We start from the raw sequence: 15118 nt of genomic DNA, 5'->3' as shown, positions 1-15118 counted from the left end.
CTGTTGGAATCAAAGCATATTACCTCATTATTAAATTTACAGTAAATTCTACTATTTTACAAACTGGTAGGTTTTGCAGACATTCTTTACCATTCTTCAAGGTCTAAAAGCAGCCACATAGTTTAGTCAAAACCATATAATCAAAGTTTTGCATATACCAGTGTCAAAATTTTGTTAAATAACTCCTGTCCTGACATTTCTATGAAAAGTATTTCAAGTAAATGAAGACAATATTAATATTCTCTGCTCAAAATAAAGAACCTTGACATGCCTCACCAAGTGTGATACGGACACTTGGAAAATGCAGACAAAATTCTACTTAAAACTATAAGGAAAGAGAAAAGGAAAATAAAAGGTCAAGAATGTTTGTATTTTTTTTCCCTTTTGTTTTCTCCGACAGTGCTCTCTCAATCAGGCAACAAGTATCCCATTCAACAACAATGAATGGTTATAAATACTTGTAATCACACTGACTTCTATACAATATTTACAAGAATGTCAACATTTTATGCCCATTCAATCAAGACTTGAAAAACAAGAATATAGTTACCATACTGTACTTCAAAAATCACCTTCTTAAGGGAATATTCAAGAAAATAATGATAAACAGGCATTGTTGACAAAGGTACAAATATGTCTCGCATCACTGTGGTTACACTTTACAATAACCTTTTTACAAGGGCCCCATAGGAGCAAATTAAACAAAGCAAAACATTACTTGGTAAGAATACATTTCCATTAGTCTTCTAGACTAAAGAACAATAGGCAGACACACCTATATAATATATATATATTTATATATATTTTTATATTTATATAATGGAAAATGAAAGGAGATACATTTCGAGAACAGATGAACACGTCATTATGTAATTAGATTTGAAAGTTTACAGGAGAGTTCATGACACAGATTACATAAGCGTATATTCTGCTGTGTTCTCCTGGAGGATCAAAGCACAGCATATTTAGAGGAATTTTCTTCTCCATGCCTGTAATTGTACGTAAATCTTAGAAACTTCAATCATCCTCTTTCTTCGGAGCACTTGGTTCAAAATTAATTAGAAATGGATATATATCGAAACATATAGCCATTCTGCCACAAAGCAGCTTATCTTTACCAAACAATTAGCTAAGCAGAGACCATATACTAAATACTTTTTTTTTTTTACTGTATTTTTTTTCTTCGTGGACCTAGAAAAGAAAGTAAAAAACTTATGATTTGTTTAACATACAGTATCTGAAAATCTAAAAATATCTTTAAGAATTCTGTCCAGATTGAAACCAAATCTATACTGCTGTTTTTATTTTAAATTATGAACAACCTTATCAAACTTTCTTTATAATCATTCAGTAACACTTTCAACTAAAAGTGTTATCAATAATTGTTCTAATAATAATGAAAGTAATCACTATATATCATCACAGTGTTAAACAATCTGACAGAATTACACAAGGTAAGGAGACCTCTAACTAAAATCTACCAACTAATTAAAAATAAATAAATAAAAAAAAGGTACACATCCCAAAAATTACACCTATCTATAACCTTCCTTTCATCCTCATTCACTTCTGTTCTTTAATAAACAATGCTACTATTATTTGTATTCAGTAGTTTTTAAAAAAGTGATAAACAGTAAAACACAACGTAAAGGGCTAGACTTCTATCTTTATGAAAATAAAAAATAAAATAGGTGGGTGGGGTATGTGCAGGGACCAAGCTTGGATTGTGTTTTAAAGAAAAGCTTGACTTTTTTTTTTGTCTGTGCTGGTAGAAGCAAATAGGAAGGCAAGGAATTTAGCATTCTTTTCTAAATACCGAGCACAGTAGTCTTTTACAAAAATTTTTCAACTAACAAACCAAGGGATGAGAACCTTTATTAGCAACATGGCATAGCCTTTCTTACTAAATACAGATAGATAAACTCTGACATAATTTATTCTGCATTCAACATTATACTATATTCTCTTTTCTGCTAGCACTACATTTCAAGCCCCTCATACTGAACTACTAATGACTAATCTCAAATCATCAAACAAAAAATTTCACTAAACGTAACGCTACCGTGCAGTTCCCTTCCATCTTGTAATTCAAAACTTCTTCCTGATCATAGACACAAAGTCTGTGGTACTGTGTGACAATAACTCTAATAATAATAATATTTAATTCCTATTGAAACGAAATGAAAAAAAAAAAAAAATTGGTTACTCTCCAATTACAGTGAAATGAATGAGACTTCAAGACTTTTCCAATTACATGAAGTTCCATAACTGAGAAAATACATCCATCCCTGAAAGATTTGCATGTGCAAGTTAAAATCTGCATTCCTGTGTGATATCTTTTTTACAAATTAACAAAATTATCAATCTGACTCATAATAACGGGACAATATAATCCATTTCCCCATAAATTCCTAATGCAGGGCTTATACAATTGTACCAGTAACTTGTGTAAACAAATCTTGGGATTTTAAATTAGAAAGACAACATCCTATTTCTTTTCAATTTCTATTTAGAGCCTTGTCAGAGTTATGCCAATATCAGTTGCGGTGAATTTGCAGCACACACTGACCAGTAGCATCTTTTAATCCTGATATCGTCCATTTTGGTTCTGCTGTATCATCATAATTGCCTTCATCCTCTGGTGCTGAATCTGTTACTTCACTCATTGGAGAACTGCGTCCACTCTGTGGAATTTTGGGATACTTAGTTAAGTAGGCTTAACAAAATTTTCTTTAAACTTTACATTAACATTAAAAAATACTAATTGTAATGTATCAGTAATTACAAAGACTTTAAAGGTTGGGCATTTTCTAAAGTGATCTACCTAAGCTGTTGATCAGTTCATGTATGCATGAATCCTTAGACCATAACCCTTTGAAATTCTTACCTCATCAATGTTATTTGGTTCACGATTGGAGGGATCAGGGAAAGTGCTAACAGGGACACTATCACAGTCTTCTGCTTTCCTTAACAATGTTAAATATTCTGCCTCAGACAATGGGAAGACACGTTTTTCATATGGCTCTATACCCTGTGAAGAGAATGAGTCAAGGTTTAAGTAATCCATCATACGAACTTATTTAGTACATGTATTACTATTCATATACTTTAAGTACACTACAACATTAACACAGTACAGTAATTATAAGTTAATGGGAGTAGTCCAATACACTAAGACTTAGTGTTACACACAAAAGAAGTCAAACAGAGAACTTATTTGACAGCAAAATAGACAAACTTTTTCCCCCTCCTATCAGTAGAGAGCTTCTAAGTTCCCTCCCTCAGAACCTCTCGAGCAAATATTACATGATTCTTTTTTATCCAAGAACGTCACTTCACCCAAGGTCTCTTATTCGCCCTTGTTACCAACATGATACTATGATACTAACATGTTGCTACCAAATCACCTACAGCTTTAAACAGATTGGGATCACTGTATAGTTACTTCCAATTATTATACAGAGTACTCTTTTTTCTCCCCCCTCCACCCTTCATCTAATCCCTTCAGTCTTTAAACAACTACACATCCTTGAGAAGTTTTACTCTAATTTTCATACCTTTTCTTTAAAAACTAATTTTCCAAGTCATTCCTTGAGTCAAGTAATGACTAGGTATGGTCCAGTTAACTATTATATAAGAGCTTAACACTCACACTAAAAAAAAAAACTCATTTGAATAATTACCAAATGCAAATGTTGATCTTTACTGGGTTTTCATAGAGCAGATTTTATCCTTTTTCAGTCTTCTATTGTTCATTATTAACATTTTAACAATTTGCAATTGCTAACTTCTAATATTGTGACATACACCAAAATGTCTTCACTAATCAGTTTTAAACTTCTATGTTCAGAAAGCACACTATACTTTAACACTTTTTTTTTTTTTTTTGCTTTAACATCACAGTAAAACAGATGTTAGCCTTGCATCAACAATCCATAATTCTGATATATAATTACCAAAACACTCATAATCATTATCATTATTACGGCTCGTTAAAAAAAGGGGGAGACCAATCTTAGTAATAAATTCACATCTTTGATAAATACCTCTGTTCTGCATCCAGCTCTAGAAATTTGAGCAGTTACATTTTCCAAACTTATACCAATACTTCAGCTGAACACTCCAGCAGCAACACAGTTAGTTGTGAGTATCTCTATGACCTTTAATAATAATTACTGTACAGATTTCTTATAGCTTAAACTAATCCAAACACAGACAAGTTATCATTCAATGCTTCTACAGCTAATACTCCACCTCGAAAATAAAGTTATTCAAAAGTCACTCAAGGTTCATAGGAACAAAAACATTTTCAATTATTTCAACTCAAGTCTTGAGGTTTTGGCTTGTAATGAATAGTTTACATTTAGATACTGTGATTCAATTTCCTTATATATTCCAGTGCTGACACCAAATTATCATTCTTAATAGGTTAACTGACTAGAGTTAACATTTTAAATCCCAAAGATTGGCCAATGGGTTTGTTCTTAGTGAAGGTACATGAACTTTTAATATATAAACTAAAATGTTAAAGACAGACAATTTCTTTCAAGGATCTGTTTCTGACGCTTGATTTACACTGCTGGCTGGAATGTATTTCTGAAACTTGACATTATGTCAATGGCTGAAAGTTGGATAGTCATTCAAGATATGTTTGATTGAAAGTGTTGTACTACATTTTCTCTGCATTCACAGACTGGGTTGTGTTCATTATCAAATACTAATTGGTTACATGAGTGTGATCAACTAAAAAACGGGATAATATTTCATAGCATTCTTTTTTAAATGTTTTACAAGACTACATTCTCTGTAAATTGAACATACCGCCATTCCTCCCTCAAGTTCTGTCCTCCCTTTGCTCTGATCCTTTAGATGACTAATCATCTTCCTCAATAGTGTCAGCGGACATTGTTGGTTGAAAAATCTAACCTCTGACCACAGTAAATTGTCTTACTGTGATCTCAGCAATTATAAGCACCTCATTGTAACCATAGCAATTATACGCAGGATCCTGGATATCCCTGCCACCGCATGTGAGCATCCTTTCTAACCTTCAAAATCTGCCACCTTCATGGAGAAAACACTACTGGGTGGAATTTGACTAGCCATGAGATGGCTCAAAGACTGAACCATTTGCCAGCATGGAAAGGGATCCACAACACGACATTTATATACAGAGCTAAAGAAAACACATGATCTCTGATGTGTTGCTCATTCATGGCTGAAGTGCCCTTCAAACCAGTCCAAGCTGTCACTGGTGAAGTCCTCATAATTGACACAAGCACCCTATCTGATGGGTCCTTTAAGAAAAATAAAAAAATAAATAAAACTCAAGGACATTTGTCCCAGAAGCTTTCACTTCATGTCTGAGCATTCTTTTCTGTTTTTTTAACCTTGGCATACCTAAACCAATGCTTGTTTCTAGGTTTATGTGAAGGTGGAAAAATATTAACAAAATTATAAAAAGAACTGTTCATAATCGTCACTCATTACACACCAACAACTACATACACAATACAGCCACCAACATGTATGCATTTATGGATAAAGGAATATACCTCAAAAACATCACAGGGGTTGAGAAACATTGGCAGTACTAACACACAAAGGTCTCAACAATAGAAAAATCATGAATAACAACAAAGCCAAACTTTGATGAAACTGCAATTTAACCATACACAATGGAAAACACACAAATTCCAATGCTGACAAGATGAGAAAAGACTACATTCTGTGAGGAACAGAGCTGAAAAACCACATTAGAAGAATTAACAGGATAATTGGATAAGCAAACAAGGCTAAAAGAGAGTTTAGTCTAAGAGAAGATTCCTCCTAGTTATTAAAAATTTTATTAAAGTACAAGAGATTTGTTTATCATATGAAAATAAAGGCACACAAAAAAAGCACCACATTCCTGTATATGTAACCATTTTTGTGGAATGATTTGTTACCTGGACATGTTTGTCCAGTACTACACCGATTCCTCATCTTTACTTACATAATTCTATATCTATACTGTGACCTTCATTATTAGATACACAAATATCTAATGCACAGGAAATGAGTTATATTCCTACTGTCCTATGTTGCAAAAACTCAATTACTACATCAAAAGTGCAACAACATTACCTCAAGTTTTTCAATGAATCCATCCTCCAAAGAAGAGAAGCCACGTGAACGACTGCCACTGCTGTAAGTTCTGGTTCGCCGTGTCCCCGGCAACATGGACAGCGAAGAAGACAGAGAAGCTGTTGAAAGTGTGGCACTAGATGTCACTGAAGTTGAACCCGTTGTGGGTAGAGGGTTACTGTCACTGCTTAATCCAACTTGAGGATAATGGACGAGAAGAGTGGATGGCTGATTTAGTGAACCAGACTGGCTGTCTTCTTGCAATGAACTATTTGAGGGTTGAGGCAACACTGTTGAGGGTATTCCAGAATTAGGGATAGAAGTAATTAAAGTAGAAGAATTAGTATTTGTTATAGTGGGTAATGAAGACGACTGATTGGAATCCTCGGATGGTGCTAAAGGAGTGGTTGGAGGCGTAGCTAAAGGTGATATAGTGTCACTTGCTGGATCCGGCGGTCTTGGAGATAATGGATGGTCTGAGAAGAGAAATAATCAGCATTTAATATTCACTAAATTCTTTAGTTTACAAACAAACAAAAAAGATACAAACTTTGTAAGAAAAATTGAACGTTCAAATTCAGTTAATTTTGTACAAGCAGTGTCTTCAAATGTACAAAACCTTACTAACAAAACTCTCAACTATTCAAATACAGAAAGAAATTAAATGAATTAACAGAAAAGATTAAAAGACAAATAACAAAGGGGAGATATTTACCACTATGAGAGATAGAGAAATTATAAAAAGGAACAATGGTTTGACTAACTTTAAAACGAAATTAGAGACCTGAGCACCCTGATCATCTTAGTAAAAATCAACTATTAAAACAGTTGAGAAACAAAGCATGAATAATGAATTACAGGAACTTGAGACTTTATTAAAGAAAACATCTTAAAAAAAAAATTCTTTGAGAGGTGGACAGATGCTGTCTTGAACAAATGAGTATGACAAAAAATTTTACTTTTTTAATCATAAATAAAAGTAGCAACCACAATTACTATATTCCAACTGCGTTGAGTGTAATACTTCATGCTATAAACAAATAGTCTGATGTGAACACTTTCTAACACTTGGATTAGTATGCTATTTGACTTATACAAAACAATCAACTTACCTGGAGTGTTTGTTCCTGAGGAATCAGTTAAGTGCGTGAGCGGGTAGACCTTGAGGTTACTTGCATGTGGAGGTATTGTAGGAACTTCTTACGCTCCATCTCTTCACTGCGACCATGCCGGGCAGCAATTGCTTCTTCACTGATGTCCTCTTCAAACTATCAATGAATAAATTAAGATAGGTTTAACCTACCTCATAAAATCTACTGAATATAACAAATATTGAACTCCATTGTAATAAAATTAAAAATAACCACATGGAGAGTATGGGTACAAAGCTTTCAATCCACCTTTCTTCAGCTTATGGTGCAATGCACTTCTTACCATTTACTGTTCTCCTAAATTTTTTTAAAAACTTATGGTACAAAGTAATACTTAGAACAAAACCAAACCTGTACAGACCAGGAGATAACACAAATTCAGGAATGCATTTGCACTTAAGAAATACCAAGTCATATGTGGCAACAGTTAATCCTTCATGTGGCACATGGGGTAGGTAAAGAAGCTTAAGTCACCTTCAATCTTCTAACAGTTTTCTCCCCAATTCTATGAAGTACAGAACTGCTCATGAGTAATTTTTTCTGATAGAATGGAAGATTAATTTTCCCAATACAAAAATGTAAACATACTATCTGGTTTACATATATTTATATTCACTGGGTACATAAATAGGAAATATATTGGTAAAGGGAAATTAATATAAAATTTTCAGTGCACTGTATATACCATCAGTTCTGACTAATTAGTAATACATACTGCACATACATATAAAAATATGGTGACTTTCAGTAGGAATCAGAATTTGCTGAAACCATCTTGCTATGAGATACAACTATTGTTTAACTTAACCTGGCACAATTAGGTGAAAACATACAGGAAAGTTATATGAGACACTCAGTATCCATTTAACACCTGTAATGAACAGCTATAGGTCAAGATGACCCTTTTTTTTTTTTTTTTTTTTTCATAAACATTATTTTAATAAAAGAAAGGCCATATCTACAAAAATTGAACTTATATCTAGACATATGTAGAAAGGCCATATCTACAAAAATTGAACTTAAATCTAGACATATGTAGTATGCAGGCAAATAGGAAAATGCAACAAAAAAGTACACAATGAGCAGAGACAGAAACAAGCTGGCATATAACATTATGGGTCTGCACAAGTTATAGAGCAAAGCAATAAAAATCTAATTATGAATATACCTAGACTCCGACTTTATGACCAAAAAGAGGGGTTCAGCTTTTACGAAGACCTAAATTTCCCAACTACATGCAATCAAAATTATGTTGACAGCTTGTTAAAATAACAATAGAATAGTAGTGAAGTAAAAGCATGGGTAATGATTTACTTATATAGATTAACTGCTTTACCTAACAATCTACAAAAATTTATTTGTTCTGTTTTAATAAACATGCCAGTATTATCATGAAACAAACTCTGGAAATTATATATATAAACATATAATCAAGAGTAATTTGCCTATAACCAATAATGTTCTGAATAACTTCAGGAAAATTGTGACAACTCAAGTTCATTCAACACCATATTGCAGTTCAATGAAAATCAATTTACTTCAATTCATTTCAAGAAATTAAAACCAATCTCCCTGCAATTCTAGGATATTAGACCTGAATCAAACTAATTACAGTGAATTAGTAATCAGGATCCTAAAGATTATCACATTCACATGAAAAATCAGTAATACCTACTAAGCAATAGGCCTACAAGTTACGTCGTCTTTAATAATAATAATAATAATAATAATAATAATAATAATAAAGTATATTTAGGGATAATTTGTGGATACTGCAACTTGTCCACAGCTCTCACAAATTGTAACTACTTTTTCTGTCAGGAGGGATGTTCTTGGTACACTGTCTTCTGTGGTTATTGTACTCTCAACTATATGAACACAAGGTCATTCACAGACTGAAGTGACATATGTTTGTGTGACCACTGAAAGGCTCAAGTCCTGCAGAAGTGACATTAGTGGTTGGAGTACTGTATTACACCAGTTACTCTCTCGCTGCCTTTCCAATAAAAAAAAATGGCACAACTTGTTTAGTACATGTCTTTTTTTCCATAAGATAGTACTGCACAATACTTTGTCTCCTTAAGGCAGAACACACAACGAGAGTGCTCCATGAGGGAAGTGGTAAAACCTTCCACAATTCCTTATAGTTCATGCTGACTTGACCAAATCACTCCCAACACTATCACACATCAAAAGACATGTGATTTATTGGAAATTTATAGCTCCATTCAACACAGTAGGAGGGGGAAATTACAATGATTAAGTTTATCCTCATACATACCTGTTGCAAGTTAGATGCCTTTATTCATGTAGACAGTATTGAAGTTTCTTTGCAACATCCCTCTGGACCCCAAATGCATTGCTTTTTGCTTTTGACCTACCATCTGTCGCCCTATTCATACCTATATAACAAATTTCTCAGTGTATTCATTCCAACCAATATCAAGAAACTCTTCAGGTAAGCCATAAGTCTATAAATGGGATTCTGTGATGTTTTCAAAGTACTTTAATATTAAAGATAAATAATGGACCTTTCTAAACTTCATAAATGGCAAACATTGACTTAATGTGTGCCAAATCCAAGAGGGCAAGAGGTAGGTTAACTGGAGAGCAAAGACCAAATTGAAGTGATGCTGCAACAACAACCAGCAATCCACAGTACCACTTACATAAGTGATTTTTCAATCTTGGTATCATACTCTTCTTAATCAACATTTGCTTGTAATGCTGTTCATAAAACCATGTCCTTATTACTCTTTTAAACTTGGAGAAACACTATAAGCAAACTATTTGGCAAAATAATCTGCATCTTAAAGAAAAAAGATGTTTCTAAGGTACAAAAGTTTAATGTTAATGCTTGAACTATAAAATGTGAAGGGATCTCCCCAATTCTAAAAATAAATGTAAAGGGATCTCCCCAATTCTAAAAATAATCATATTTAGATCTCTCTCTCAAACCTCAATTTTTTCTTGCATAGTGTTATCCAATTATGTAAACTTCAAAATATATTTTAAAACCTTCACATTTTAATCCATGACAAAATATGAAAAACAAATTATTCTATACCCAAAGGCAATTACTCTAAAACTCTGAAACTCTCTTAAAAATTCTTTTTAAAATCTGAAATTAACTTACCCTTAACTCACTGTACTCACCAAAGATTATGGTTCCTGCTCAAGATACTGGGAAACAATTTGGAAACTGGTACGTCTTTCCAGTACCAGGTTTACAAAGCCTTCACCTGTTTTACCTTGATTTGCTTCTCATCAAAACTTGCCTAACGCAGTTTAGTTGTACCATGCATTCACATTTTACCTACTGATGGTGTCACTTCCAGTAGAAATGAAATGCATGTCTACAACATACGACAATTTAGGCTCATGAGAATCAAAGGCACCTAACATGCTTTTAAGCATGGCTCTCCTCTTCCCTTCACTCATGCCAGCCAACATCATGAGAGAAGAAACTTAAAATGATACTCCTCTTCACTCATGCTAACCAAGATCACGGGTGAAGGAATTTCTGACTCTTGAAGAACGTTTCTCTCTTGTCAAACGGTGATAACAGGATACCTTTATTGGCCTGTAGTACTGTTCAATACTTACCAAACCGAAAAACAATCTTCTTTGGAAGTAAAAGTTGTTGAAAATTGGCCTCTACATCCCAGATGACAAACTCCCACATTTCACATTTAGCCATCAAACACACCATTCAACTATATCTTCTCCTCTTTCGTCGCCAAACGTCAACACAGGGGGAGTCACTTCGAGTATCCTAGAAAATATAAATAGTAGGCCCATGACAAGACCATGAAGTCCTGAGCACCAGCTTCAAAACTGGAGCATTTGTATTTGATGGCGAAGAAGACTTGGACTTCCAGCAGTCTTCCGATCGCTGATTAGTTCTTGCAGCAGTGATTCCTAAACAAGCTCAGAAACAAGTACTTTGGAGTATAAACTAACTGACGCTGCAGTGCATTTAATGTGGTTGAATAAGTACGGAACTTTTATCAATTAAATCAAACCTGCGACTACTTAATTATTTTTCAAAGATAGTGAATATGTAAGAGTAAAAATATTGAGTGAGAAAATAATATAGCAACGCACATGCACTATAACATATGCCCATATAAAAAAAATTGTGCATATACATTACTCATTGCAAAACTATGTCCTGTATGTAAAATGCACCATGTATATATATATTGTACTTGTACAGTATTGTATATACATGCATGTACAGAAACATTACAAGTATGTTTACAAACCTAACGCATTTCTAAATTATGATGTCCAATTTCATGTAAAATCAAACACCATATTTTCCAGTTGTCAAAAGCCACACCTAAATCTTTTGGATTCTTAACCAGACCTCCATGAGAGAGGGTAAGCAAGCATTAAAAAAACTGGCTTAAAACAAACACTAGAAAAGGTACCCAACCCTCAAAATGAACTGCTAGAGTATACATCATACAATATTTCCAAATATTTTACAAACCAGAAAACTATATGAACATTAAGTTGCGATGAAAACCCAGCAAAACACATTATTTCATTACAGGGTCTTGAAATTTAACTAAAAGACCTAGAATTACTAGTATGTTGCAGGTTATTAAAGCCTGGAAGTTTCAAGTTAGCAATTTATCTTTTTCCTTTCAAGAACTGCACTCATGAATCTGCCTCTACTGTTGGCCAAAACCTTGGATTTTCTTATTACACAAAACGTTATACAGCAGTCCAGGTACGAGGAACTTGATCCTGTGCAGTCTTCATCAAACGGCCACGTTAAACCGGTTACCAGTTCTTATACTTAATATTATGACAACTAACAGCATCATTTTAATGCATAATCTTACGCAACAATCCAGTCTTTTATTTTTACATTATTCATTTAAGGAATGTCATGTATGTCATTTACATGAATTAACTTGATAAAAAAACTTTGTAAATTACAAGATCAGATCAAAAAAGATGTCAATTCAGACTAGTACTGTGTAAATAAGTTTCAACTTAACTGCCTGGTTAAACCACTGAAGTTAACTATGATAATCTACCCTGAACAGAGTCAACAATACTTTAGGTTATGCCATCAACATAAAAATACAACATTACTTCGCATTTTTAGAGGGCTCACAATCTACCCCTGTTGCTTCCTTTTTGTTACTGGCTAGATCATAACGCACAGAACCACATAATACAAAACCTGTGGGATAAAGGTGCACCACTGCGTATAAATGAAACCACTCTAATCTTGTAGACGGTTTCTCATTTTTTTTTAGGATCAAATAAATCAATGCCGAAAGTTCACTATCTATTCAACAATGCTACAGGATTTCAGAGAATATGTCTGAAATGATCATGATAGATACACTTTCAAGTTTACCAACACAGACCATGTCCATCAACACTTCAGCACATGGAATCTAATGGGAACATTTGCTAGAACTATGGCACTGTGCAATGAACTCAATTCATGAATATTTTTTTACTAGTTTTTCCATTGCAAACCTTTCATTATTACTATTATTATTATTATTATTATTATTATTATCATTATTAATATTGTTGCTATTATTAATGCAGTTTACATCAACCAACCTTTTAAAATACATACCTCTCATAGCACTGGCCATTAATCCAAATCAGGCAATGAAATAAACTTTCCCCTCTATGCTAGGATTCCAACCCAAGTTAGGAGGAGCGGTGCTGCTTTGTGGCATACTGGTGTTCCTCCTAATGTTTCAAATACTGTACTTAAGTGAAGGGAGTTTTTCCTCTCATTTCATTTCTGAGTTTGGATCCAAGGTTTTCAGCAGAAAATGTTCCCAAATATACAGGTAGTGTATTAGAAAATAAGAGTAAAATTTACAAATTTCAGCACTCTATATTTTTTTGATAGCATATTATTTACTGTTGTGATCATATTTAGTATATTGTTCATTTCAAAACTCGTATTCAACCTTAGTAATACTAGTTTGATAGTATTATTATTAGATAATAAAAACTATTATATAATAAGAGATAATACTACTATAATTAGATTTTATCCATGGTCAAGCCCCTCAAATCATATAAGCTTATATTTAAAATTTCATGGTTAGCATTAAGATGCACAGATCAGTACAAGTTACTTCTACCAATTTCCAGTTGCTTAATTGATAAACTTAAACTGGGATGCTGTTGGAAGTGAAAATGTGGTGACTAACACATCACAAGGGGTTCCCAACCAGCTAGACGAGCATAGTGTAAACTGGCATTAACTCTTACTGTGTATGTATAATTTCATGTGTCTTGTTTTAGCAGCATATTAGTAAGAAACATTTTTACAAATTATCTGAAAAATATTTGGTATCTACAGAGCTAACGAACAGTTCCAACCCATTTTATTTGCCACGGTCATTCAGGAGAGATGACCAAACTGTCATTGTTTATACTGGGCATTCTGTTAATCTAGATCACAAGAATGCCCAAAGTAGACTTTAGTGGTGCCAAATCTCTCTCACATCAACACTTGGTCCAGGTGGAACTGGAGGGGACTGTAAGTTGTGGGACTTGACCCTCACAGGTCACGCTAAAAATACATTAACAAAACCGAAGGCTGGCAAGCTTTAAGGTTATCCAATTAAAAAAAAATCAATGGAAAGAGGAAGCTACGCAAATGAACATGGTATAAGGAAAAAATTATAAAAAAATCTTCTCTACCTTCTAAGTAAAGTTGAAAGTAAATGCAGTATTTCCAACCCTGCCTGGGGCCTCAGCCATGAGTTTTTATGAATTTTGTAGTTATATATGTCTTACTTTTTTTGTACATGATATTGCAAAATTACAATTACAGCTAAAATTATATCATACCTCATAAGAAATAACAACGGCAACATTCCGAGTACATTTAGGGACAAATATATTGGAGTTGTACTGGGACCCAGAGATGCAGCACCTTCGCCAATGAAATCTTGTGGGTCACTCTTATTCCTCATGTCACTGAGCACAGGTGTGATTGTTGCCATAAGAGTTGCGATACAGTTATTTATGGCCAATTCAAGTGATTTGAACATTTTCCTGCACAGTGTGAAATGATTGTTACACGAGGATACCTGGATCGAATCCAATATCTATTATTATTCCTCAAATGATCACATCCAGACGCAAAAGGGGTTAATGTGCTATTCATGAATTTCAGAGTAAGGAATTCAGCAATAACCACAATATGGGTCACTGGTTAAATTAGTAGAGCCAAACAGCTATGGCACAAGGATAAAAGCTGTTCATCACTCTCACCTTTACAACTTCTTCCAAGTATTTGGGGATGTTTAAGACCTCACCAACTTTCTTCTTTTAAACCAAGGAAAATATCCCGGATTGTAGCCACAGCACTATATGCTACCCTAAGTAACAGTGACTGAAATCTACAAAGCTTTGAAAACCCATCACTTATCCAAAACTTTAAAACTATCTTTTCTCAAGAGATAAAACATATACCACTTCCAATCCATACCTACATCACTCCTTGTAATCTGATGTAACATATTAGTACTTACCTGACACCATGTCCAAGAGAGAAAATATAATACACATATTGAAGCACATTCATTGTTTCCCTGTAACATAAGTCACCAAAAACGGAAACTTAAAACTCCCACAAAAGTTATATGAAATTCTTCTTGTATATGTTTGTCTTCAAATATGTTATACCAGAATACCTTAGTTTTACCAGACCACTGAGCTAATTAACAATTCTCCTAGGGCTGGCCCGAAGGATTAGGCTTATTTTAAGTGGCTAAGAACCAATTGGTTACTTAGCAACAGGACCTACAGCTTACTCTGGAATCCGAACCACATTA

At 33.8% G+C, this 15118-nt stretch overlaps 1 protein-coding gene across 1 annotated transcript in view; it reads right to left on the bottom strand.

Annotated features, from left to right (window-relative positions):
* Positions 1-1288: 1288 nt before the first annotated feature.
* LOC136833686 (KAT8 regulatory NSL complex subunit 1-like) overlaps positions 1289-15118 on the bottom strand; it is a 281243-nt gene continuing 267413 nt past the window's right edge. Inside the window, 5 exon segments of the mRNA XM_067095876.1 lie at positions 1289-2684; positions 2888-3031; positions 6127-6602; positions 7239-7266; positions 7269-7394. Of these exon segments, the coding sequence (XP_066951977.1) occupies positions 2538-2684; positions 2888-3031; positions 6127-6602; positions 7239-7266; positions 7269-7394 (921 nt within the window). The 3' untranslated portion in view covers positions 1289-2537.

The sequence above is a fragment of the Macrobrachium rosenbergii genome, chromosome 52, assembly GCF_040412425.1.
Source record: "Macrobrachium rosenbergii isolate ZJJX-2024 chromosome 52, ASM4041242v1, whole genome shotgun sequence".
Taxonomy (NCBI): Eukaryota; Metazoa; Arthropoda; class Malacostraca; order Decapoda; family Palaemonidae; genus Macrobrachium; species Macrobrachium rosenbergii.
The sequence above is the reverse complement of the archived record's forward strand: the minus strand, read 5'-3'. Positions and strand labels throughout refer to the sequence as shown.